Source organism: Lampetra fluviatilis, chromosome 9 (genome assembly GCF_964198595.1).
Source record: "Lampetra fluviatilis chromosome 9, kcLamFluv1.1, whole genome shotgun sequence".
Classification (NCBI taxonomy): Eukaryota; Metazoa; Chordata; class Hyperoartia; order Petromyzontiformes; family Petromyzontidae; genus Lampetra; species Lampetra fluviatilis.
Window position 1 is genome coordinate 14,663,966 of NC_136283.1, and position 24,668 is coordinate 14,688,633.

Genomic DNA, 24,668 nt, shown 5'->3' on the forward strand with positions numbered 1-24,668 from the left:
CTGAAACTTACTATACTCTACAATAAGCTGAGTTACTAACAACAAATAATAAATTACAATTCTACGTCGTAAGAAGTATATAATATACTTCCATCTAAACTTTATTCTCTTAGCATATACAGTACTATATACTGCCATAGATAAACCCAACATTAAATTATATACTGTATTGCTGTAAACCACCCTATACTTTATACATTTTAATATAACACTATGTATTATTCAACTCACCCTAATGTGTATCGAAATGGTTTATTACGTCCTTCCAATGATTGCTAAGCCTGAATCCATCTTCTCGGTTAAAATTGTCTCTGTGTTTGTATATGTGAATCGCCTCATGAACGAATCTCTCATGATAGCCAGATGGCTTGCAGAGAACCTCCGTCTTGGAGAAGTCAATGTCATGTGAGCCCACTGAGTTGTAACAGTGGTCTGCCACGGCTGAGGTGTTTGTCCTACCGTGTTTTAGATCAGCTTTATGTTCACGAATGCGGTCTGAGACGTGTCGTTTGGTTTCCCCAATGTAACTGCTACCACAGAGGCAACTTAGTTTGTAGACGCCAGGGTACTGTATGTCTGGAATCACATCTTTTACAGATGGTACCAGATCACGGATTTTATGTACTGTGTTGAATCGGACCTGGATCTTGTGTTTAATCAGGATTTTGGAGATCTTTTTTGTGACCCCAGCAATGTAGGGTAAGGTGATGGTCTTGAAAAGCTCCTCAACAGGATCTTTCTTGATGGTTGGAGTGATGGCTTTGCGGATTGTGTAGTCGGAGTAACCATTAGCCTTAAGAGCTTGGCGTACGTGTTTGAGTTCCCTGGAAATGTGTTCATGGTCGGAGATGCATTGGGCTCTATGATATAGAGTCTTGATGAGGGAATTCTTCTGGGATGGATGGTGGTGGGAATCCGGTTTTAGATAAGCATCCGTGTGGGTGGCTTTCCTGTAGACAGAGTGGCTCATTGAACCATCAGGTCTCCTTTTGATTAGGACATCCAAAAAGGGTAGCTTGCCATCATTTTCGACTTCCATGGTGAATCTGATGGCTGGGTGTATGGAATTGATGTGGTCGAGAAATTGGTCTAGAGCAGGCCGGCCATGTGGCCAGATGACAAAAGTGTCGTCTACGTACCTCTTCCATAAGGTCGGGCGTAGAGTGGCAGTCTGGATGGCGTCCGTCTCAAATTTCTCCATGAAGATGTTGGCTACAACCGGAGATAGGGGGGAGCCCATTGGGGTGCCCTCAATTTGCTTGTAGAAGGTTCCATTCCAGGTGAAGTATGTATTGGTTAAGCAGTGTCTCACCAGGGGGGGTACCCCAGCATTTAGTCCTTGATGAACCAAGTCTTCAATGATTGCGATGGTGTCAGGCACAGGCACCTTTGTGAACAAGGAAACCACATCAAAACTGACAAGCAGGTCGTCTGGGGACAGGGCAATCCCCTTGATTGTCGATACCAGGTCAGTAGAGTTTAGTACTGCAGAGGTGGTTTTTCCAGTGAAAGGCCGTAGGATTTCGGACAAAAAACGAGCCAGTTTGTAAGTGGGGGAGTTGATAGTAGAGACAATGGGACGAAGAGGTGTATCTTCTTTATGTATCTTTGGCAAGCCGTACAATCTTGGTGGCCTGGCTGCAGAAGGTTTCAACGAGAACTGTTTGGTCTGATCAATTAATGCGGTTGACGCAGAAATGATGTTGTTGGTTTTGGAGACGAGGCTGTTGGTGGGGTCTCTTTTTATTTTTGTATAGCTGCCATCGTTGAGTAGTTCTTGAATTTTGTTGTTGTATTCTATTTTGTCCATGATGACAGTGGCATTGCCTTTGTCGGCTGAGAGGATGACAATGTCATCCCTCTTTTTTAATTGAGCTAATTCAAAACGCTCATCTTTGCTGATGTTGCTAGCTGGCATCTTAGCGTTTTTGAGGGTTACAGAGATTTCAGATCTTGCTACGTCTGCAGCGATGTGACTCAAGCCCTTGAGAGCTACATCTACTCGAGCAATTATATCATTAACTGGTATGTGTCTAGGTGTGACTGCAAAGTTTAGTCCTTTAGCTAAAACGGATTTCAAACCTTCAGAAATAGGACTGTTACTGCGATTAATTACGACTTTGTTAACATCTAGCTTTTCAATGTGTGGGTCCGGTTTCTTGTTTGAGAGGCGGTTGAATTTGGAAATCAAGTTGTCCTTACATTTAGTCGACATAGCGGCAGCTGAAGAGGCAGTCATTTTTTCCACGTGTTCCCAATCCGATGTGGACATTGTTGCACTCAAAGATAAGTGTGATTTGTAGAGTGTCTTGTCTAACTGATCTAGTTCGGTGCGCGTAAGTCTGATTTTCTCTGAGATAAGAGCTAAGCTAGTTCTAGACAGAATTCGTTTCGCATTAGAAGAAGTTACAGCAGCAGATGTTAGTGTAAATGCGTTTGGTATTACCTTAGAGTCGCGGTATCTCTTCAGAAAGGTGAGAGACTCGATTAGCTGAGCCTTCTTATCCCGGAGCTTGTTGAAGGATCTCAAAGTTATGTGGGAACCCTCCCCGTAGAGGCGGTTAAATTTCGATTTGCCTCTTATATATTTGTTGGTGGAGAAATGTACAAACAGCCAACCGGGCTTTGACAATACCTTAGTATCTGTGTATATATATGTAAGGTTTTTAAGAAATATATTTTTCACCCGGGCAAAGCCGGGTACTTCCGCTAGTATATATATATAATTACAGTAAGGTCTCAGAGTACGCTGCGAGAGTTAGGTTCCATGTACCCCCGCGTAAGCGTGAATTCGCTTAAGTTGGGCTTTGCCTATACGAGTGTCGATATCAAACGCAAGAGTGTATACAAAATGTATATACATGTACATACATGTTGAACAAAGTGCAATACTGTACGGTAAATGATTCACTAATCATCGGTAGCACCCAGGTCAGGTAGAACACTATTTTATTAACACTATATATTATTAACACTAGATTAGAAGACACGATATTTGTTATTGCACTCGTTCCTTGCGCGGGCGATACGGTTATACTCCCTCAAATCCACGTGCCGTGATGCGGTGGGGGGGATTTGACTCCTCGCTTCCCACCCGTGCGTGTAGCGAACGTACGAGTCACACAAAGTGTGAGCACAAATCGGGGTCGCTCGCCTATGAGCGGGTCCGCGTACCCTGAGCCCGCGTACTCTTCAGACCTTCCTGTGCAGGGTGTATTTAATACCTTCCAAGATGTGTTTGTCTTGTGAAGCCCGTAATTGCGTCTAGGGACGCTGAATGGGAGCTGCCAGGCACTGGTATGTTTCTCAATATTTTGGGCTGGAACCGTTTGATCTATTTGGCTAGGGTTTTAATTAGGCGAACTTCTTCCAAGAAACACCCCTTTACACTCATGGGTTGTTCATATAGGTTCACCTTTAGGAGACTTATGGGGATCTCCCCTACACCCCCTCCCCATTACAGACAGACGGACAGAGTTAACGTGTGCACGATTTCAATCATAGTTATAAAGTATTACAAAAGAGGACACAATTTGGGGTTTTCTTCCAATCGTGTCGTGTATAGCGTCGGCGAGCCGAGTAATTAATTAATTAATTATCGGGTGAACCAAGTAATTTGCCTCCCGTGATGTTCGATGCTAGACCCGATGGAAAGTGGGCAAAGCCCAGCCATGCTACTGATTGTATCACATCTGTGTGTGTGTTCGTGGTGTGTGACGGCTAATTCAGATTCATTGTCCCCGTTTACGTGGTGAGGACTGATCACCCACTGACAGGAACAGTCACGCGCCCACTCTTTAAGTGAGCAGACCTCACAGGCTCTTTAAGGTCTAATTCAGAGAACAATTTACAGCGTAGGCTTTCGCGACCGATATCAGCAATAATACAGGTTTTTTTGGGGGGGTTAGATCGCGTAAATATCTGGCTGCCGCCTGATGATGCTGGTTGTAATTACTGGCGAAACCTCGTACTCAGAAATTAAATGTTGTGGATTTACTCTCCACACCGTTGTGCTATACAAGTAACGAATTGGCATGTTCTTTTGACTTGACAAACATTAATATTTAGGCGATTTAACCCAAAAAAACCTGCATCATGAAATCACAGCCTTTTGGTAATTACGCGCAGGAATTGCGCGTCGGCTGCTGGGGATGGTGGGGGGGTGATGAAAGAGGTTGCGTGTGGAACAGAACGCTACTGCCGTGGGTGCAAACGAAGCTCAGCCCGGAGAGAGCGTGTGCCAGCGTTGACCGTTAGAGGCGCATCGACCGAGCCGTGCGTGGCACGCGATGCTGGATCTTGCCGGCTTTTCCCGAGTTGCTCGCCTTCAGGACAATTGAGTGTTCGTGCCTCCCCACGCGCTCAGTGTCAGAGTGCACGCGCCCGGGCTTGGCCTTGGCAACACACGTCGGTGTCTTCGGCGGCTGCACCGCGTACCTCCGGTGCAGCCGTGGAGTATGGTTAATTGCTCAAATTACCATACATACATAAATGCATGGCATATAATACAATATCGTTTTAGTCACCTCTAGGGGGAATAGGCTTCCGTGTTAAAATTATGATTTGCGTCACCGGTGCGCCTTTGGGCAAATATAATAATTCTACTTAGCGAGCGGTGATGCGAGTTTTCGCCAGTGCGCGGAATAATTTGAATGTTTAATCTGGAGGCGTCAACATGTTCCTTTTTTAGCGCTTTTTAACTTCAGAACATTGCATTCGTGTATATCGCACGCGGCAATTACGGACTGTCCTTCTCGGCGAGCTGCGGCGTGATGTTATGCAGACGCTGCATTTGTGGGTAATTAATTTCAACACAGCACTGATGACTTTGATTGTGACAGACGCAGAGAGTGAGAAAGAGCGACACTCCGCCAGTAGGACAGCGGCAGACATCAAGATATTTGACCGTACGAGCGAGTGAGCGAGTGAGAGAGAGAGAGAAAGAGACTGGGAAGTGGAACGACGAGACGGATGAACAGTGCGGTTACGCGACAGATACAGACGGGACTGACCAGATAGACAGAGAGTGCGCGCGCGCCGCATTAGTATTCAGCACCAGGCTCGCCGGACGGCGCAGGCCGGCTCGGCTACTCTCGCGTGGGCCCTGGGTTTCCCCGTCCTTGGGGCACAGCGCTGTGCGGCAGCCCCACCCCACCCCACCGCCTTAAGTTTATTAGGCTTAACCAAGCGAGGACAACTCAAGAGGCCACTGTGGGGTCTCATTTGCAAGAGTGACCCGGGGCATTTCGTCTGCCAGGATTGCTGCTGCTGCTGTGTATAATCCCAATTGAGTAATTTGTGCCGTAATTATCGAATTCCGGCAAATTTCGTACGCCGGTACACGACTAAGCACTTGCATCGTTTTTTTCTTCCAGAAATGTAAATGTCTAGTTGTTGCTCCAACACGACATCAGCCGCGCAAAGAAGAATGACACTACGCATGCAAATGATGTCAGAGGATTTTTCGCGCCCCCCCCCCCCACTGTGATAAAGACGGCGCGCATTTATCACTGCTACTACACCCACAGTAATACTCAGTGCGGGCGGCTAGATTCCAACCGTGAAACCTCGACAACAAGCGTGAACGAGCTTACCGCGAGACCCGCGTCACAGCGACCGACCGTTCGTTACTCCCCACGACGCCATACAAACCGCACATGGCCCACGGGTAAGTAAGTAACCGGAGTAGTAAATCAGATCCATACCGCGCGCGCCGCGCGGGGGCTCCCGGTGGCCGTGTGCGCGCAGCCCACCCGGGCCCGCGGGTAATCCTCGGATCCATTGCCACGGTGCGTGGTGCAGCAGCAGCAGCCCGCGCTGGCGTCACGTGCAGCAGACACCAGCGCATTACCATTCCCACCGCGTGCGTGCGTGCGCGCACACGCGCACACATAAACGCACGCGCACAAAGACAAAAATCACCCGGATAACCTTAACAGAATGTTGGGGCAAGTGCTGTTAGAGAACCTATTAAGGTCAGCGCGGCACATGATAGTGTGGGCGGCCAGCACCACGCCAGCCACCTTTGTCTCCCTCTTGCATCTGTTTACACATAACACCGGGTGCCCATTTGAGGCTGAGTCGATCTAGAGAAGACCCAGGACCGTTTCAGATAACCGTCACTGGTGTTGGCGATGATCGGGGATCGAACTCGGGTCACCGGGTTCATAGCGTAGTGTGCTAACGGCTACACTACCGCTCCCCACCACGCGCGCCCACACACACGCGCGCACACACGTGCGCACGAACGGTCGCGCATTCGTACCACCCCTCCACCACCGCAGCATCCCACGTTAAATAAAAGCCAGCAATTGGCTCGAAATCAATACGCGAATAAATAGATAACGCGTTTGCGAAGCGTTCCCATAAAACCATCACGGTCTACGGAACCGCGCCGCGCCGCTGGCAGAGCCGAGCGTCACGACGAAACAACGGGGCAAAGGAAGAGTGCCACCTCGCAGATACGTTTAATCTCCGTCGACGCAAATCCATAACGCGCGACGCGTTGACCCCTTACGAGACGTAAATAAATAAGTAAATAATAAAACGTGCGAAAAGGAACTCGGTCAAATCAACCGTCAACAATTCTTGCGCGCTATCGGCGTCAGATCGCAACAGCAGCGGCTGTGAAACCATCTCCAGACCTTTTTTTTCGTATCGTTAATTTCACATCGAGCAAATGTCTCGCGCCGCCCGTGTGGTCGGCTGCTCTCCGTGTGGCCCGAGCCGAGACGCGCGGGGACCCGCCCGTGCCCACGCCCGCTCCTCCCCGCCCGCCCGCTATCAATGCCGCTTACGTCAACATTGATTTGCCGCCGCGCGCTTGAATTGAACAAGGGGCCCCGGGATGAGGAATCACTGGGGGAAACATGTCGCTGATGCTGGGATCGAAGCGACTCCGATGGCCGGGAAGGCATCGTTCACTCGGCGCGCGCTGAGGCCGCTCGCCCCACCGAGGCTCCTCCTAACGCAGACACCGGAGTTCTGATCGATGCAGCATCTCGCTTTGGCACACCCTTGCCAACTGCGCTCGGAAAAGTCGCAGTACCCGTCGCGCGTTCGAAATTGCCTCAGTGCCAAGTGGAGTATACGCGCCGTACTGAACGCGCAGGGCGGGCAGGCTGCTGGCAGCGGCGGGTGTTCATTGTCTCGTTGGTTTGCGCTTCAAGGTCAAGATGGAAGTAATTTATGGAGGCGCTAACGTCTTCTCCAGTTGACGTTCAGCGAGTGGCGTCACTTTTCCCATCCCCCTCCCCGTGCTCCTTCCTGAACTGTGCGCGCGTTGCCATGGGGTGGTTCACAGAGACCCCTCGACGCACGTTGTACCGTTAAGCGCGGAGATACAGGTGCCTCCAAGCATACCATAACTATTATAATATCCAGTACACCCGTTGTAACATCTAGAGTAATATCGAGTGCGCGTGTTCACGCACTCGTCGCTGCGCATCGAGGCGAGCCTCACAAGAAGCCGCGAAAGAAAACAGCACTGTTCATTTTTTTCGTCTTTTTTCTTTCTCACTCCCCCTCTCCTGCTTAGCGTACACACTGGTGTGTGTGTGTGTCCCCCACTGCCCCCTCTTCTCTCTCCACTCCTCCCCGCCCCTGCTTTTCCGCCACGAGCGCGCGCCGCCTGCAAGCCGCCTGCGCCACCGCGCCTGACTCGCGCCGCCCGTCAGACGGAGCGCGTCCGCCTTTACCACGAGAACGCGCATCCGGCAAAAAAATCCAGCGAGAGAGAGAGAGCGCGCGGGAGAGAGCGAGACAGAGAGAGAGAGCGGGCGCGCGCGCGGGAGAGAGCGCGCGCGAGAGAATGAGCACGTGACCTGCGCTCGCTGCGAGAGCATCTGGCAATGTCTGCTCGGCAGCCACCGGCGCATCGCTGCTGAGCTCAGTCGCCCCTCGGATGCCGCGATACGCATGTTTCGGCGCTCACAGACACCGGAGGAGGATCGGAGCGGCGTGAGCGCCCGAGTTGCGTCTCGTTCGTCCTGCGGGTGAAACTTGCGGAGCGTCGCTGGAAGAGGAGACCGGGCGATGCAATGGGAGTATTGGGAGCTCGCTGTCTGCTCGCGCTCGGGATCGTGGTGAGCTGCTGCGGCTCCGTGGCAATCAGCGACTCCATCATTCACATAGGTGCGTGCTCCGCTCTGCGCGGCGGTGTGAGGCGAGCGTGCGTGCGTGCGTGCCAATGCATGTCTGTGCTTTGCGCTTGGTTCAAGAGGACGGGGCCCTGCAGAGGAATGTGTTTTTTTTCTGTCGTTGTAATTTCACAGGGCTGAGGATCGAGGCTCTGACTGCTCGTGCGAGGTTCTGTTTTGGGGTTAATTTGTGCGTTATGTTGCGATCGCGAATGTGTTCGCGCGCCGCTCGCAGCAGCAGCAGCGAGTGGAACGTGAGTGCGTTGCACTGCGAGTAGGCACCGCGCACCGAGTTCACATCATTCCGGCAGCGCCACGAACGGGGCGCGTTCGCTTTAATTTGCTGTAAAACGGGCGGATCTGAGCTCCCGTCGTTCGCTCTCAGAATGTTAAACAGCCGCTTGTGCCAATGATCCTTTTCATCCTTTGAGATTTAACGTGCCAACGAAGATGCTGCCAGAACAACTCCCCGTTTAATATTCTCCGAGCGAAAGCCGTCGTAATTGTACACGCTTCGGTATCTCCTCTCATTTGAATTCCTGCATACAGTGGTCTGCCTGCCTCCGATTGACGATGGCGCGGATACAACGGCGTGATGACTCCGTGCGCGTGTGTGTGACGGCAAAGCCAATGCCACCCCGTAGCCACGACACCGATGCGTTTGCAATACACGCACCTAACGGAGCCTGTGACATGAGCTCGGCGGGCATCACCAGTCCGTCCGTGTGTTAACTCTTACGATGGACTATATATCGCCCCCCATATATTGTTATTGCAACGGGCGTCGCACCCCCTATACGGACTTGCCTGTATAGCCACCCAGTCTGGCTCGCTTGTTGTGTGAGCCCTGCTACCGGCGAGGAAAGGCGAGATACGGAGAAGGGGGGGGGTGATGGAGGTGCACGGGAGCACTCAAGGTGGCAGCTCTAACAGCATTGCCACCCCACTTAACGCATGGCTTAGGGCAACACGCGTGCACGCCAACCGCGAGATAGCCATCACAGCGCCCGGGGCCGAGCGTCACGTTAGCCCAGGCATCACGGTCGTGCGCACAGGGAATTCACAGACGAACATGCCCAGTGTTGCATATGTGTATCCACGTGGCAAATTGTCGCGGCGGGGTTAATGCCAACTCGAGACGACGTTGCAACTCAGAGATGCTATTTGTTCGCGCTGCTGGGCAACATTTGCATTGCTTTCTTGGCCACGTTTTTTTGTTATTCACGCGCCTGCTGTCAAAGGTGACAATTAGTGCGAGTGTGCACATGTCACCAACTTTTCACGGCAAGCCGCGCTCGCCCTGTGCGCTGTGCGGCTGTGCGAGCGAGCTGCCGAACGGGCAAAAAGCGCCACGGACAGACCAAATGATAGCATGGCAATGCATTGTCAACACGGTTATATGCGCGCACACACACACGGTTAGAAAATTCACCGCAGGGAACATTGCAGAAATAATTCATAAAAGCAACAAATATGTCACGGATATAAATGAAGAGCCTTTGAAGCGAACGTCGAATGCAGTGCACGTCATTGCAATCGCTGAATGGCGCTATCCGACTGTTGCTTGCGCGTAATTTATGCGGATCGTTTTGCTGGTTTGAAATGCCGTCGTGCCCACTGCATATGCCTCCTCCCCGCACCAAGTTTGAAGGTGCCGCTGATTTGTATCCGACAGACCTCCGAGTTGCCTCTCCTACCAAATTATAATGTCATACGAGCGTTGCACACACACAACATAATTTCGCTGGTAAGGTTGAATGACGTGTAAATTCAACATAATTATTCATAATGAACACGAGATCATTCCAGACCGTTTTGGCTGATTGGGTGTCTGCGGGATATACAGGGCAGTGGTATACGAACACGGCGTTGTACATCTCACACGCACTGCGCGACGCGGTGTGGAGGAGGCGGAGAGGCGCTCGGTGCCGAGTGTGGAGAACCCCCCCAGGCCAGCGTGGTGCGTGCCCGTGTGTGCGCGTGCGTGCCCGTGTGTGCGCGTGTGCCCGCGTGTGTGCGCGTGCGTGCACGTGTGTGCGTGCGCGTGTGTGCAGGCGCCGTGTTCGAGCGAACAGCCACCAAGGATGCCGAGGTGTTCGGCCAAGCGGTGTCGGACATCAACGGCAACGACGAGATTCTCCAGAGCGAGAAGATCGCCTACTCCGTCAAGTACGTGGATGGAAACAACCCCTTCCAGGCCGTCCAGGAAGGTGAGAAACGCCGCCCTTGTGAGTGAGCGCCGTGAGCGAGCGACCCGGCGTGAGTGAGAGAAACCGTGGCATTTGTATGTGTGCGTGTGTGAGAGAGAGAGCGAACGAGCTAGCCAGCGAGCGAGTGAGTTTGTGGCGCGAGTGAGTGAGTGAGTCGGTGTGGGCACGAGTGTGTGAGTGCCATTAACTCGAGAGATGGGGAGCAAAGTGGGGGGGATGGGGGGGGGTGCTTCGTCTCCATCACTCCCGTGGGGCGGGGGGTGGTGAGAATTGAAGACTCACAAAAGAGCGAGTCAGCCATGCCCCCTGGTGTCATAAATCCCTATCTCTCTGTGAATGGGGGCGGGGGGGGGGGTGAGAAGGGAAATAATGAAATAACCATGTAAGTGAAATAAAACATTCGGGACCAAACGGGCATTATGCAGATGATTGTGGACACGTTTACAGGCAGTTGCTGCTGCATCTCCGCTTGCTGCTCGAATGTTGTACGCCACTGAAATCGGGCCTGGTATACACCGACGTGTTGAACTGCCTGAAGCAGTAAGGCACATTTATATATATGTAAAAACATGTATGAAACATTAATCTTGTTCGTCATTACTACTGGTTACTAACATAAATATAGTTATGGTACTTTGACGTTTCGAGCAAATATCGGAGTAGAAGGAGCATTCTGATGAATAGCCGTGGCTATTGCCCGGAAATGTTGCTGCCTTGCAAATTTCTGTCATGAAGCGGTATTGGTAAGGGACGTGGGAAGTTGTTTGTTCAAGTCGTGCTCGTGCCAATGCATTATGTTGTTTCATGTGTGTGTATATCCTGTATACATTAATCACGTCCGCAATGTACTGCTTATCATTATTGTTATTATGGCTTTAAAACGCGGGGTTTTACATTAACGTAGCGCAAGGTCGGTGTGACTTTCTGAAAGCGAATGTTCATACTTTTTGGACTGCTCATCATCATGCGAGTATATTCCCTCGTTTGTGTACATTTACACATCGTGTCACGGTTATGCGCACGCGTTTCATACGCACATGTTGATGCATTGTGTTGTGTCCACAATTTCTCAGAGCGCTTGACAAAAGACGCAGCATTTTGCCTCGCCGTGAACGCCTATCTCACGTTTCCTACCCACGCTGCATCAGTGTTATTCGTACAACAGGCAGTTCTCCGTTTTCACCAATTCGGACAGCGTGTCCAGATGCCTTTACTTTTGTGAAGCGTTTACTTGGCGCGCAATTGTAACGGTCTTGGTGAAGGGGGTGGTCTGTGCAATTATCTCGGATCGTCCCTTCTGGCACTGCCTACTTGCAAACCGTCAGGTTAACCATCCCCGAATAACAGCTGCCTCATTAACAAACGGAATACCGAAAGATCAGTCACGATCATGAATTGCATTGATTGTATTGGCTGTCTGTGCTCCACGTGGGCAGAGGCTGGGACGTAACAAGGTGCTCCGTGCCATCATCCTCCTCCCCCTGCTATATCCTTGCAGACATCGAAGAAGGCTCGAGCCATAACTGCAAATTTGCCAAATGGCAACGGTCACTAATTGAAATTAATTTGACCCACCTATTTGAGAATTAAACAGGGCACAATCGAATTATTATTTATTTTTAGTTGATGTGCTTATTTCACTTAATTGGTATGACGCGAATAAAAAAATAATCACAGACTTGAAAGAGAAAAACAAATCATGGATTTGAAACAGCCGCATGGCATCGGAGCACGCGTGTGGCATTTAGACTGCGCGCAGCAATCCCACAATGTCACGTGTGGCCTTGTTCGCTAAACGTTGAAATGCGCACGTCGCTAAACGCTAATGAAGGCATCTGATCGCATCCCTGTGAAACACTTCAAAAAAGAGCACTATTGATTTCCATGTAATCTTAAAGGGCCTCTGCTTGTGTGGCATGTATGCCTTGATGTGGCATTCTGCGTTTACGGCACTGTTTAATGAGCTGTTTGCCTACTTAGTGATCAGTTTTTTTAAGCGTCTGCTCTGTTTTGATTGATGATGAGCTATTACACAAATATGCACATTAGCGCGTGTACCCCTTTGACTGAAAGGTAGTAAATGGCCGGGCATTGCTCGGGACACTGCTGATGTCTGCGATGAATGGAAATGCAGCCATGCATTAGCATCTCCCAGGGTTCCGTTGAGAGGTTCGGAGGGTTTTTTTTGTAGGACTCTTACGCAATCATACACACAGCATAATGCACTTGTGCCTTCATGTGCAGGGGATTGTGCATCAATTGTTTCGGGTATTCCCCTCCTCCACCTTAAATCAAGAGCTGCGTTTTCAGAGGAGTAATCAACAAAACAATGCATCTACTGGGACAGTGAGGCTTCAACATTGTCAAGAAAAATGTCACGTGTATAGTCGGTGTGAATCGACCTTAAAGATGAACATGTAATGCTCTTAAGCAGATTGTGTTACTCGGTTATAGTGCTTTGTTCCACGCGGGTCGCGTTTTTACACGCTTTTTTTTTATTAACTAACTGTCTGTTGTTGTATCCTCAAATCTTGAAACTCAATTTTTACCCACTTCCCAATGTGGTATCGACTGCAAATTTGGTATACTTATGTCATATTGATGACAATACTATATTCTATCATAAAAAAAGAAAATGTTTTTAAACATTCTTTTTTATATGTTATGTTTCGGCTTGGGTATAATTGTCCACGCTCAACTAACGTTGGCTGTAAATCACCACGGTCCTTTGCGTTATGGCAAGCTTCGGGGCCACTTCCTAGAGTCGTGGAGTTCTCCCATTACTAGTACGGTACATTTTATTAAAGCGTGTTTAATAAAAAGTTTTTTTTCAATATAACTTATTTCAACATTCATTATGGCACCTACAGGAGCGTTTCAGTTAGTGACGGCAAGGCAGGGTGTTGGCTCATCCTGTCAGGCAGACTTCTCAACGATGCGTAGAACTATTCTTCCCATCTAATCCCACCCCTTTTAAATATCTTAGGAGTCTTCTCGCGCTGTCTGAAACCCTGGTATCTTGGAGAAAGCGATTTTACTTTTGCAGTACAGAGTAGAAGTTCCGACGTGACATGCTGACACCCATGCCAGTTCAAAGCTTCCTCCCCCCATGCTTCCCTGCCTACGTCCTTCTTAACGTCCCTTCGCCATGTTCATGATCACTGAAGTTTTGCCTCCGCTCACACTGGGATATGCCAACCCCAGTGCGCCTGCGTCCCCCCCCCCACCCCGGCTAGACGATTCTTCAAGGAGACAGGCGCGTGTGCGCCGAGATTAAATCATCCTTTTTTTTCTCTTCTTTCACGACAATTAAAGGGCGTTATTTTACCGCAAAAAAATCTTGAAAGTGGACGGGCGGACAGGGCGGGCAGGAGGGCGCGTGGGAGTGATCCTAGATCGTCTTGCCACCGTCAAAGCCGCCGCTATTTTATTTTCTGACGACGTTGGGGGGGGTGGAGTGGAAGTCGAGCGAACGGCACCGCCGACACTTCGTTGGGCAAGTTGGCGAATCCGGGATGAGCTCCCACATACGGAGGTCAGCGCGGATGCGTTTTGATGGCGCGCGCACGAGCGATGGTTGTCCTCGTGCATTCGCGATGCCTCCCAGCGCCCCCCCCGCTACCCCCCCATCACTACCCCCCTCCGCGCCCACGTCTCATGCGTAATGAATCGCGCGCGCACACTTTTGTACGCGCGCGATCCAGCGAGGCATTTCATTCCCCTTACACCGCGCAACAGCAGCATGCACTGCAGTTCCCCACTCCCCAATCCTGCGTTGTGATTTTGGTGTCGATATTCGGCGGCGTCTTTTGCACTTCTCGAAGGAAAAACGGCGCGGTGGTGCTTCGTTAAACATCCGATTGATAACCAGAAGTGAAAAAAATTGCACGCGTTCGTCAATGACGCTAACTTAAAAGAAAACATCAAATGGGCAACGTTTTGTGCAAATATCGTTCATCGTAGCGCGTAAATAATCTCATGGGAAACAAAGAGAGAGACAGTATAAAAAAGAACCTCACTATGGCCCCCTATATGTCCAGGCAGTTGGAACAAGTGGATTGGCGAGCACCTATTAAAGGCTAGTGCAGTGCATGAAGGAGGTGATGTGGTTAGCACCATGCCTTTCTGGCTTTGCCTCTCCATGGGTTGTGTTTGTACACCGTGCCAGGTACTCCTTAGTTCAGAGGCCACGTGCCACCGATGTTATCCAAGGGGATTCGAGACGCTGGGGTTTACAGCACAATTCCCTAACTACTACGCTACCGCTTTGCGTGGCAACCAAAGACAAAGATCCCCCTCATAGCCTTCGCAGACTGTTGGGCGAGTGCTGCTAGCAAGCACCTATGAAAGCCATCACGGCACCACGCCTAGCCGCCCTTGTCTCCCTACTGACAATGTTTAATACACACCGTGCCAGGTACTCAGTTGAGGCTGAGTCGACATAGGGGAGCCCCAGGAGCCGGTTCAGATATTCGTCATTGATGTTGGCCGTGAGCGGTAGTTGTTTCCGGGTTCGTAGTGCAGCACGCTAACTGCTGCGCCGCTGCTCCTCACACATGCACACACACGCCTCACACATGCACCACACACAAATAAGGTATATTTGGGCTGTAGTGAGGGTAGGTATCCCTAATGATCTGGCAGGCAAAACTGCTGGAGATGTTCGCATGTATTTGTCCTCTTGTTATTAGTCGTAGTATATCGCTTGTTTAGCCAGGACAGTTTTATTGATTCTCAATACTTTTTCAGCAGGGTCCTGCCAAGTATTTGAAGTCGAGAATGATAATGCTATGTGTAATCCCAAATGAGTAATTGTCAGGTTATTATTCAGCATTGGAATGTTTTTGCCCAATGCTCTTTACATTGTACGGGTTTTTTTCCCTTTTTGGCTTTGAGAGTAAATCTAAGAACCTGCAGGAAACCCAGAGGAAACCCATGCAGAACAGGAGAGGTGCCCTGGTCAGAAATCAAACCCAAACTTTCCCTGCTGTGAGGCACAATTGTCACCACTGTGCCACCTTGCCGGCTAAAAGTGGAAAGTGGCTCCTATCGCATTTTCTGGAATGCATAGTCTCTTAAAGCAGTGCATTATCCAGCCCAGCAACATTCAACAATGTGTATTATAAAATTATTTTATATTTTTTAATGGAAGGTCATTAGCCATAGTGCTGCATATTGCTTTTGTTTTTGGTGTTGAACCGGGGCCTATGATTTGAATTGTGTGCCCTTGCCAATAACATGTCAACTCTAATCAACGACAACTTAGAAAGTGTTGTTCATTGTTGGCCACTTGGCAATTTGGGCTTTGGGTGTGCTGTGCTCAGCAACCGTTTAGAAAAAAAATCCAGTATTTATTTCACAATCCTGACTGCTGATGAGACCCATGTATCTTGAACTTCTTTCGCACCGTACGACCAATAATATTACATGTCCAGAATTTGCTTGCATGACTACATGCTGTTGGGCAACAATGGTCTGAAAAGTCAGTGGGCCAACAACTCTTATCGACACGTGGGGAAACAGGATATAGTTTGGCTTATATATTTTTTTATATACAAAAGGCATTCCACTCAGCCAACCCCTATGAAACCAATGAAAACCCCTTCAACTTTAAGAACGCAGAATAAACATATCACAGCTATAAATGTGTATTTACAGGAACGAGGCACGTAATGTTGCATTGTGAGCACTTTCCACAATGCATTTGAAGACTGGACACATGTACCCTTCCAAGTATTCTGGTACTTTCAGAGTTCTCATGAGGATGCACATATCATGGCTGTAGATTCACAATGTGCTCCTGCTGGTATCTATACCAGCAGTAGCAAATGGTGTGGATTGTGCTAGATTGGGAAACAGTTTACCACCATGTATGATTTTGTTCATCCAACCCACATTGTACAGTTGTGTTTTAAAGTATTGCATAGATGTATCATGCATAATGAATCATTTGTTGGAGGACTAATTATCAAACACAATGAAATAAAAACAAATATCTTGTAAGTAAAATAATTTTAAGTGATACAAATAACACAAATACGAGTGCATTCTTCTTGTGGTAATGAAATAAATATTTTAACTTACATTTTCCAATTACCTACAGACATAACATATGGTTGTCTGCAATAATTACTGGATACACATGAACAAACAGCCTCAGCACGTGGTCTGATATGTATATTATTATGATGATGATGATGATGTGCTTGGCTCAGAATGTGCCAGCAGAGAGCTGATAAGGAAATTATAAGCCAAATCCCCCGTGTGTTCTCGATACCAGTGTGGTGACAGCGAGCCTTTTGTGCACCACCCATTCTCGTAAATACAATGCACACAGAAGTGCAATTTGGTGGCTCCAGATGGTTCACGTCGCACACGTCGCCACCAAATGATGACACCTTGCTTTGATTGCTGCTGCTCAAGGAGGGGTCTGATTTGAACTGGCTCAAGGGGTGGATGCGCTTTGGCTGAGTTGCGAGCCAGCACTTCCCGCCATGTGGCTCAGCGGTCCAGCGAGAGGCTCATGATCGCAAGGCTGCGAGTTCAAATCCTGGTTGGGGGATTGACCCCTGTCCATCATTCCTCCGGAGCCCGGTGAAATTAAGCATACTTTTTGGAGAGGTCAACGGAGGTTTGTCTGATGAAGAGACTCATCCCCGACACAGGAATGTACAATTTCCACCACTGGCTCCGCAAGGCTGTCAACAGGAAATCACTTTGACTTGGACTTCGAAACTAGCACCTCTGAAATAATGCCCTGCAGCTGTGACGAGTGAAACATAAAGCATCATTTTCCGCAGGCAGGAAGATGTCCCATGTGCGGAGAGAGAATTTATTTTGGGTTCGTCACAGTTGCTGATGCCTGCAGAGACGTGTGTCAAAATATTGTCTTCTCATTCATTTGTCAATTCTCTCCTCAGCCGTGAGAATCAAAAATAAACCGGACACGAACCTAGCGAATAATTCTGGATGGTTACGGTAAACATTTGATCAGGATGCTTGTTATTAGAGTTGTATATGAGACTGCCCTAATCAGGTTTACTCATTCCTATCTCTGAGACCTATGGACTTGGAAACATTTATACTATATCACTCTTGTTCCTTTGATCCGTTCTTTTGTAAGTTTTACAATAATGAAACACATATGATATATATTAATTAATTTAATGAAAACTTGGTGAGACCCATCACTACTTAGTATTGTATGAGACACCTCAACTATACAAAAAGTTTGTTGTTAGTGTGGTAACCAAGACAAAATATGACTCCAAGAACTGTATTCCACAGCACAAACGTTTCCCCCCCCCCCTGAATTGTGGTTATGGCCTATGCTCTCATTCTCAGAACTCTGGGAACACTTATTAAGGCACCACAGATAAGTAGATAATTCAAAGTCATTAAATGAAACACATGCTGTCTGGTAGCTGGGTGAAAAGAGGGCTGGCAAGGGAATGAAATAAGGACCTTACTCGCATGGCACATTTTTGTCAAAAGGCTAAAATAAGAATCTAATTCTGCCAATGGGAATGACTCGAGGGCGCGTGAAAGTAGAAAGGAAATTAAAGTTTGGTGGCCTCTTTTTCTGCGACAGTCGTTTCGCCTTGAGACGCCCTGCAGAATCAACAGCAGATGGGAACCTGGTTAATAATGGTCTGGGTCTGAACGGTTGTTGAAGATACGGAACTATGAGGCTTATGGTAGTGCGGTATATTTGGAAACACAGGAATGTGATTCAGTGTCAGCTGTAAACAGTATCATCTTCAATTTTTGCCATTTTGTTAACACTGGATGGTTCTACAGTCCATCACTCCGGCAAGGTTGGCTCATCAGTAGGAGCGAGTGGCTCATCATCAGAAGGCCGTGAGTTCAAATCCTGGTTGGGAGTTGACTCAGCCGACCATCCCTACCAGGTCAAAAACACGAATGCCACTTTTTGTGGAAGTCAACCATGATAGTCATGTGAATAGATTCGCCCCCGTCACATGAATGTGTCATTTCTGTCACTGGCTCATGGCTGTTAACAGGAGAGATGAGCGCGGTACAAAAGTTTATTTGATCAAGAAATCACTTTGAGTTATGAGAGTTCATCTCAGGTGACACCAACGTTTATATAGCGTAATGTTCAAAAGACCCTTTTAGCATGCTCATCTCTCGATCAGAGAACTCTCTAACTTGTGAAATGGTGTGGCAATTACAGACAATCCAGAGTGTTGTGGACGCACACCTAAGCTAAACTAAAACAATGTTTTTTTTATTTTACCAGGTAAGGCCCACTGAGCTACTGTATATGGCTCTTTTTCAGAAGCGACCTGGTCACAAATGATAATTCAACGCAGTAGCTTATCATGTGCACATGTATAGCAGCCAAACACTCTAAATGCATGTTTCTAAATTTGGAGGGAAAGACCGGAAGTCCCCGTAGAAAAATACACGCGATCATGGGGAGAGAGAGAGATGTGCAAACTTCAAATATACAGGCGTTTGGGTCGAAATTTAAGCTACGACCTCCTGTATACCAGGCGAGGTAGTTAAGATTTTTCCATCGTGACGCCCACACTGCAAAGGTTCACAACTGCTCTCGTACGTGCAGAGGTGATTGTTGTCATCGCATGTTTAAGTATTGTGCTGCGTGCTATTGCAGTAAGGCATGATTATTCTATCATTGTCACAATCGTTGTCAGTTTCAGTTGCAGTTCATATTTAAGAAGCCTTGCATAATTACCCCTCCCATACTACTAATGTAAAATGACAAGTAGGGCTATTGTCAATGTGTATTGGTCATAATAACTGGACTTGCAATCCTGACGTCGCTGGTTTGATCTCGAGACAAACGTATTGAATCCGCCCCCCACTCACTCTGTCCACCCAGCAGTTTAAATGTGTAACGTCACAGTTAGTCGCTCGACAGATCACGATCGTGGGCTAAAGTGTGGGCACACCCACCTCTTCCAAAACGTCTCGCCGGCATTTGTAAGCACGTGAGAGTACATGTGGTTCTCTCTCTCGAGCCTCCCTCGAGTGGAGACCCTTCTGCCAACAGTGGCACGAGCGAGACAATTTCAGGCGCTGCGCCTTAACAGTGACCAATGTCCACGGTGGGTCGTAGCCGTGTAGGGCTGTGGTGCCATCGTGTCACGTGGCGTGCTCAAATGGCGACTATATTTTGTGCCGCCCATTTGCTGTGATGGCGAAAGCTCTCGGTATTAAATTGTGCATATTCAAGGGACCAAGTAAAGTTTAATGATGCCGAATGAAAGTGCTGCTCAAGTATTAGCAAGTGCAGCGGTGGGATTTTATGCTGCTCTCCGTGGCAGTTTTAGGTACCTTGGTGTTGGACGTAAAATAAAAAAAGCGTCCGAATAAATGTTTACGACGTGTGACGCCATGTTTAGGACATGTGGTGTTTAAATAACCATTTGCGTGCTTACGTAATTTTATTTACTGTTAATACGATTTCGCATTGAGCAGCAGAATAAGCTCTATAGAACCATTCAATGGGCTAAATTTTAATTGGAACGATATTTGTTTATTTCAATATATTTATCTTTTTTATCTTAGTTTTTTTTTCCATGAGAAATATAAATATTGCACAGAAACATAAACTATTGATAAAAAAAATAATGCAAAATACCTAGTTTCAATGTTTAACGAATACATACCAATACGGGCAGGTTTGCAGCCGTGCTGATAATTTTAACCAGCCACACAGTCTTGCATTGGAAGCAACAACATTTATATTTCATGTCAATAGTGGTCATACAAGGCACCTTGGACCTATATATTAGCAGCACATGTATTGATTATTCTCACAAATGTCTTCTCGGGCTTTCACAACACCATAAATTTGGTGCCAGTGGGTTTTTTTCTTTCTGCATTACTGGCTAAAATAACCAACCATTCATTTGTGAGTGGTAAGGCTCTGAGAAAATGGATGCATGCCATTCGGGATGGGGCAGTAGCCACTGCTGTAGGTAGCCTATCAGAGTAAATCCTGTCTCTTAAACAGGACCCTGCGCGGTGGGCTGGTAGGAACGAATAACCAAAGAATATAAACATAATGTATTATTACACTTGTTTAGCCAGGAAAGCCCCACTGAGTCTAAAGGTTTGTGTAGGGTCCTGCCAAGTGTTTGCAGTAGGGGCGATGTTGCTACACCGAATCGGACGATACGAAGGGAGAGTGTGAGGCCTAGTTCTAGGCTTTAGGCCTAGCTGTAGGCGTTAGGCCGCTGTGAGTTAATTTTTAATTTAAATGTTTTAATTATTTATGTAAAAGCTTTAAATGTAAATGTTTCTATTTTAAAACATCAGGGAATGTAACATTGTTAAACATTAACTCCCTTTCACACACGCGGGGGTACGATACGAAGAGAGAGTTTGAGGCCTAGTTCTAGGCTTTAGGCCTAGCTGTAGGCTTTAGGCCGCCATGAGTTAATTTTAAATTTAAATGTTTTTATTATTTATGTAAAAGCTTTAAATTTAAATGTTTCTATTTAAAAGCATCAGGGAATGTAACATTGTTAAACATTAACTCCCTTGCACACACGCGGGGGTACGATACGAAGGGAGAGTTTGAGGCGTAGTTCGAGGCTTTAGGCCTAGCTGTAGGCTTTAGGGCGCTGTGAGTTAAATTTTAATTTAAAAGTTTTATTTAAATGCTATCTCAGGGAATTATAAGGGAATGTTACACTTGTTTAGCCAGGACAGCCTCATTAATTTAAATATTTTAATTAAAAGCTATCTGAGGGAATTATAAGGGAATGTTACACTTGTTTAGCCAGGAAAGCGTCACTGAGTCTAAAGGTTTTTGTAGGGTCATGCCAAGTGTATGCAGTAGGGGGCGATGTTGCTACACGGATGGTCGGACGATATAATCTGTTGTAGGCTGGTCCACTTCGTTCCTACCAGTATAACTGAGCATTTATCCAACGTCGTTGTTTGACTGCCGGCTGATGACCCTAATCATCACCGTTCATGATCAATCCACTGCTGGATGGAGGCCTCCCCAAGGAGCCGCCATATTCTTCTCAATCCTACAATGTAATTACAAAAACCGCCATTCGCTACTGTGGTGGTGGGATCACTACGGCGCTTGTGCCAGGCAAGGTGCACTTTGAGGCCACTTGGAGTGTCGTAGGATCGCTAGAAAGAGGTCACGGGACACCTAGCACCGGCAAATGAGCTGCTTTCATCGCTGCTTCTCCCTGTTGGACATTATTCTTGACTCGTTTTTCTTTCGAGCTTGACGTGTGCTTGCCCAACTCCACTTACTTTTCTCAACAGTTTGAATTATTCTTGTACGCAATTATCACCAAGTATAAATAATGCGTCAACATCTCAGCATTTCCACACAAGCTATTACCACGAGGAGCCGTTGCTCATCCAGTGTTTTTGGCCACGTCATCAAATCTGTGCGAGTTGGGATTCACCAATTTAAGGAGGGCTCGGCCTCACACCATACTCCCGTGTTTGCGTCTGGCACACCGCATTAACTATTCTAGAACTCTCCGGATTCCCGAGGCCAAATTCCAATTACGACGTCGAGTGCGAATGCAACACAGCGGAGCATAACTGTGCACGCGATTGACATCGGGCTCCGTTGAGTAATGCAATCCTCCAAGCCCCCGTGTCTGTCAAAAGCCATTGAGGTTCGGATCGTCTCCTAATAGGGATAGTCACTGAGAAGTATGTCCTCATAAGGGAAGGCGCAGTCGTGGCAAAATGTAAGCTACGTTTTTGTTGTTTCCTCATGTCAACATTCGTTATATTTTGGACTATATTTGTACATCAAATGTGAACGAGTCTCAGTGCTGTCCTCCGTCTTTATATTCACCTGTTTTGTTCTACGTATATGATGCTGCTGCTGTATAGCAGCTGCTTTAGGGGAAGAGGCAGTGGCGGGTCACAGTAATTGAAAGGCAGAGAATGTCAACTATGTTTAGGGTGCCTTTCATTTATATTTTTCTTGGGTGTGCAGTTCATTTTTTCAAAAGCTCCGTTTTACCCCGTCTTTGCAGCAATCACCGCACAGCAGAGTTAATCATATCGTGAAACATATATTTGTATTCGTCTTTTGATTGTTAATGAACATACTTATTACTGACTTTGATGTATCGATTGAAAACAACTAATTCATTCACAAGTGCTGAATTTGTGATGAAGAGATAAGAGACGTCACTGTGTGTCATACGTATGGCAACACATGGCTGGGACTGGTATCTGAATGTATTTTAGTTTATTTATTTTCGCCTTTAGAACATTTAGTCTGGTAGATTTTACGCTTTTAAAATACATTTGAATATTAAATTCTGATGATGATTCTTGTTTATTGGGGTTCTGTGTCTCTCGACAAACCTGTATACATAAAAACGTGTTTACTTATATTCCAGGAAACAATCAAATAAAAAATGATCCAAGACCAGTACAGATTAAATAGTTGATGTTCAAAAGAAGTGCCTACTTTATACTTTGTGGTTTGAATGTTTACTTTAATAGTTTTAACACGACACTTATCTGGAACTTTAAAAGTTAGCTATGCTAGATGTTTTCATAAATAATAAATCACTACGTGGTATGCAGTATTTCCAATTGAAAAGACATCAGTAATGGGATCATGTGAAGCTATTTATAAAATGGACCTAATTTTACAAGTGTGTTAAAGCTAAGTTACCATGCAGTGAGTATAATGAGGATCGTTCGAGGCTAAATATGCAAATCCATTGCTGCTGTACCTGCGTTTCTTGTGGAAGAGTGGGATTAATACAATCTAAACGAAAGATGTGTCTTTTCTCAACGTTATGATGTCCCAATGGGTTGTTAACGGGGAATAATGATCTTATTATAACAGCAGGCTAGTTTTTTTACAACTTTCAGTTTCTTTATTTAAACAACCCCTGGCGTTTGACTGTTCAACAGTCCCACATAGATTCTGAGTAAACTGTCCAAAATAATATTCCACAATTTTAGGAATTTAGAGGTTTGCTATACCAAAGCTCGTGTGCTGCCAAATCGTTGTGCAATCTTTCGATGTGTTTTTATGTGATTCAATTTTAAGTCAGACTCCTGCCTCGGCTGTCACGTTCGTGGCAAGGGTCTGCAACAGTCGCACGATTATTGAAAAGGTACGAAAGACATTCACTCACCTTCAAGGAAGGATCTCCTGAATAACCAGACTGCCAACTGCAGCCGGAAATTGAGTAAAACAAAAGAGCAAGCCTTCATTTCCCACGGAAGAGTGAAGCGGCGGTGGCTACGCACGCCCGTAATCCGGCACTGTGAGTGGCAGCGAGGGTTGGTGGATTGCACAACGATGTTGTGGAACTCCCCTCCAGTGGGTGTCGAGCCCGCCATACCCTGGCTCGCCAAGAGAATGCAGCACAGCAAAAATGTGGACTTCACCTCCTTTGGCTGTACGGAGATAGAGTGCTTCCCTCTCGTATGCGTGGATTTTTCCCCGGGTGCTCCAGTTTACTCCCACATGTAAACCCTCATCGATTTGCCGATGACACCTTCATATAATGAGGACTGCAGAGATTGGGCAATTTTTGGCTGCCGGCTCACCGCGTGACTGCCTTCCGGCTTGTCTGTGGTTCCTCCTCGCACCTCCGAGTTGTTCTCTCCCTCTACGAGAGCGAGCGAAAACTGTGAGTGTTGTTACAACTTGAAATTCTTATTATATTGCCTGGGAACCTCCAAAAACCTCGGATCCCCGCTCCCCTACTCCAGGAAAAACTAATTCAAGAGTTTAGCTCCAGACAGCTCTGTCTGAAATTAAGCCCTGAATACGAGCCATGCCACTTCACAAATTACAAAATATGCACTACCGCAATACCAGGGCGCTTTGGTGACATGTGGACAGTGAGGGGGCCCGATTGAATAAACTTGTCTCGACTGTCATGCCGGAAGATCAAACCAGCGACGTCAGGATTTTCCAGTTAATATGACTAATACACACTGACAATAGCCCTACTTGTCATTTTACATCAGTAGTATGGGAGGGGTAATTTGCAAGGCTTCTTAAAAATGAACTCTGCACATGAAATTGACAACGATTTCGACAATGATAGGGTGATCATGCCTTGCCGCAATAGCATGCAGCACAGTACGTAAACATGCGATGACAACAATCATCTCTGCACGTACGAGAGTAGTTATGAACCTTTGCAGCGGGTGCGTCATGGTAGCGAGATTTTCACTAACTCGCCTGGTATACAGAAGGTTGTGGCTTCAATCCCGACCCTAACGCCACCTGTATATTTGGAGTTTGCATGACTCTCCCCGTGGTCGCATGGATTCGAATATTTGGCTGCTATAAATTTGC

The 24,668-nt window shown here is 47.2% G+C and overlaps 1 protein-coding gene across 6 annotated transcripts in view; it reads left to right on the forward strand.

The window, feature by feature from the left end:
• The first annotated feature begins 6,877 nt into the window (after nucleotides 1–6,877).
• LOC144934246 (glutamate receptor ionotropic, delta-2-like) overlaps nucleotides 6,878–24,668 on the forward strand; it is a 215,177-nt gene continuing 197,386 nt past the window's right edge. For 3 of the 6 annotated variants that reach the window (XM_078859890.1, XM_078859892.1, XM_078859891.1), the window contains exons 1-2: nucleotides 7,380–8,133; nucleotides 10,193–10,348. In XM_078859890.1, the coding sequence (XP_078716016.1) occupies nucleotides 8,040–8,133; nucleotides 10,193–10,348 (250 nt within the window). In that variant the 5' untranslated portion in view covers nucleotides 7,380–8,039. Of the gene's footprint in view, nucleotides 7,347–7,379; nucleotides 8,134–10,192; nucleotides 10,349–24,668 lie in introns of those variants that run through there. The other 3 variants (XM_078859887.1, XM_078859889.1, XM_078859888.1) reach the window with 2 other exon arrangements.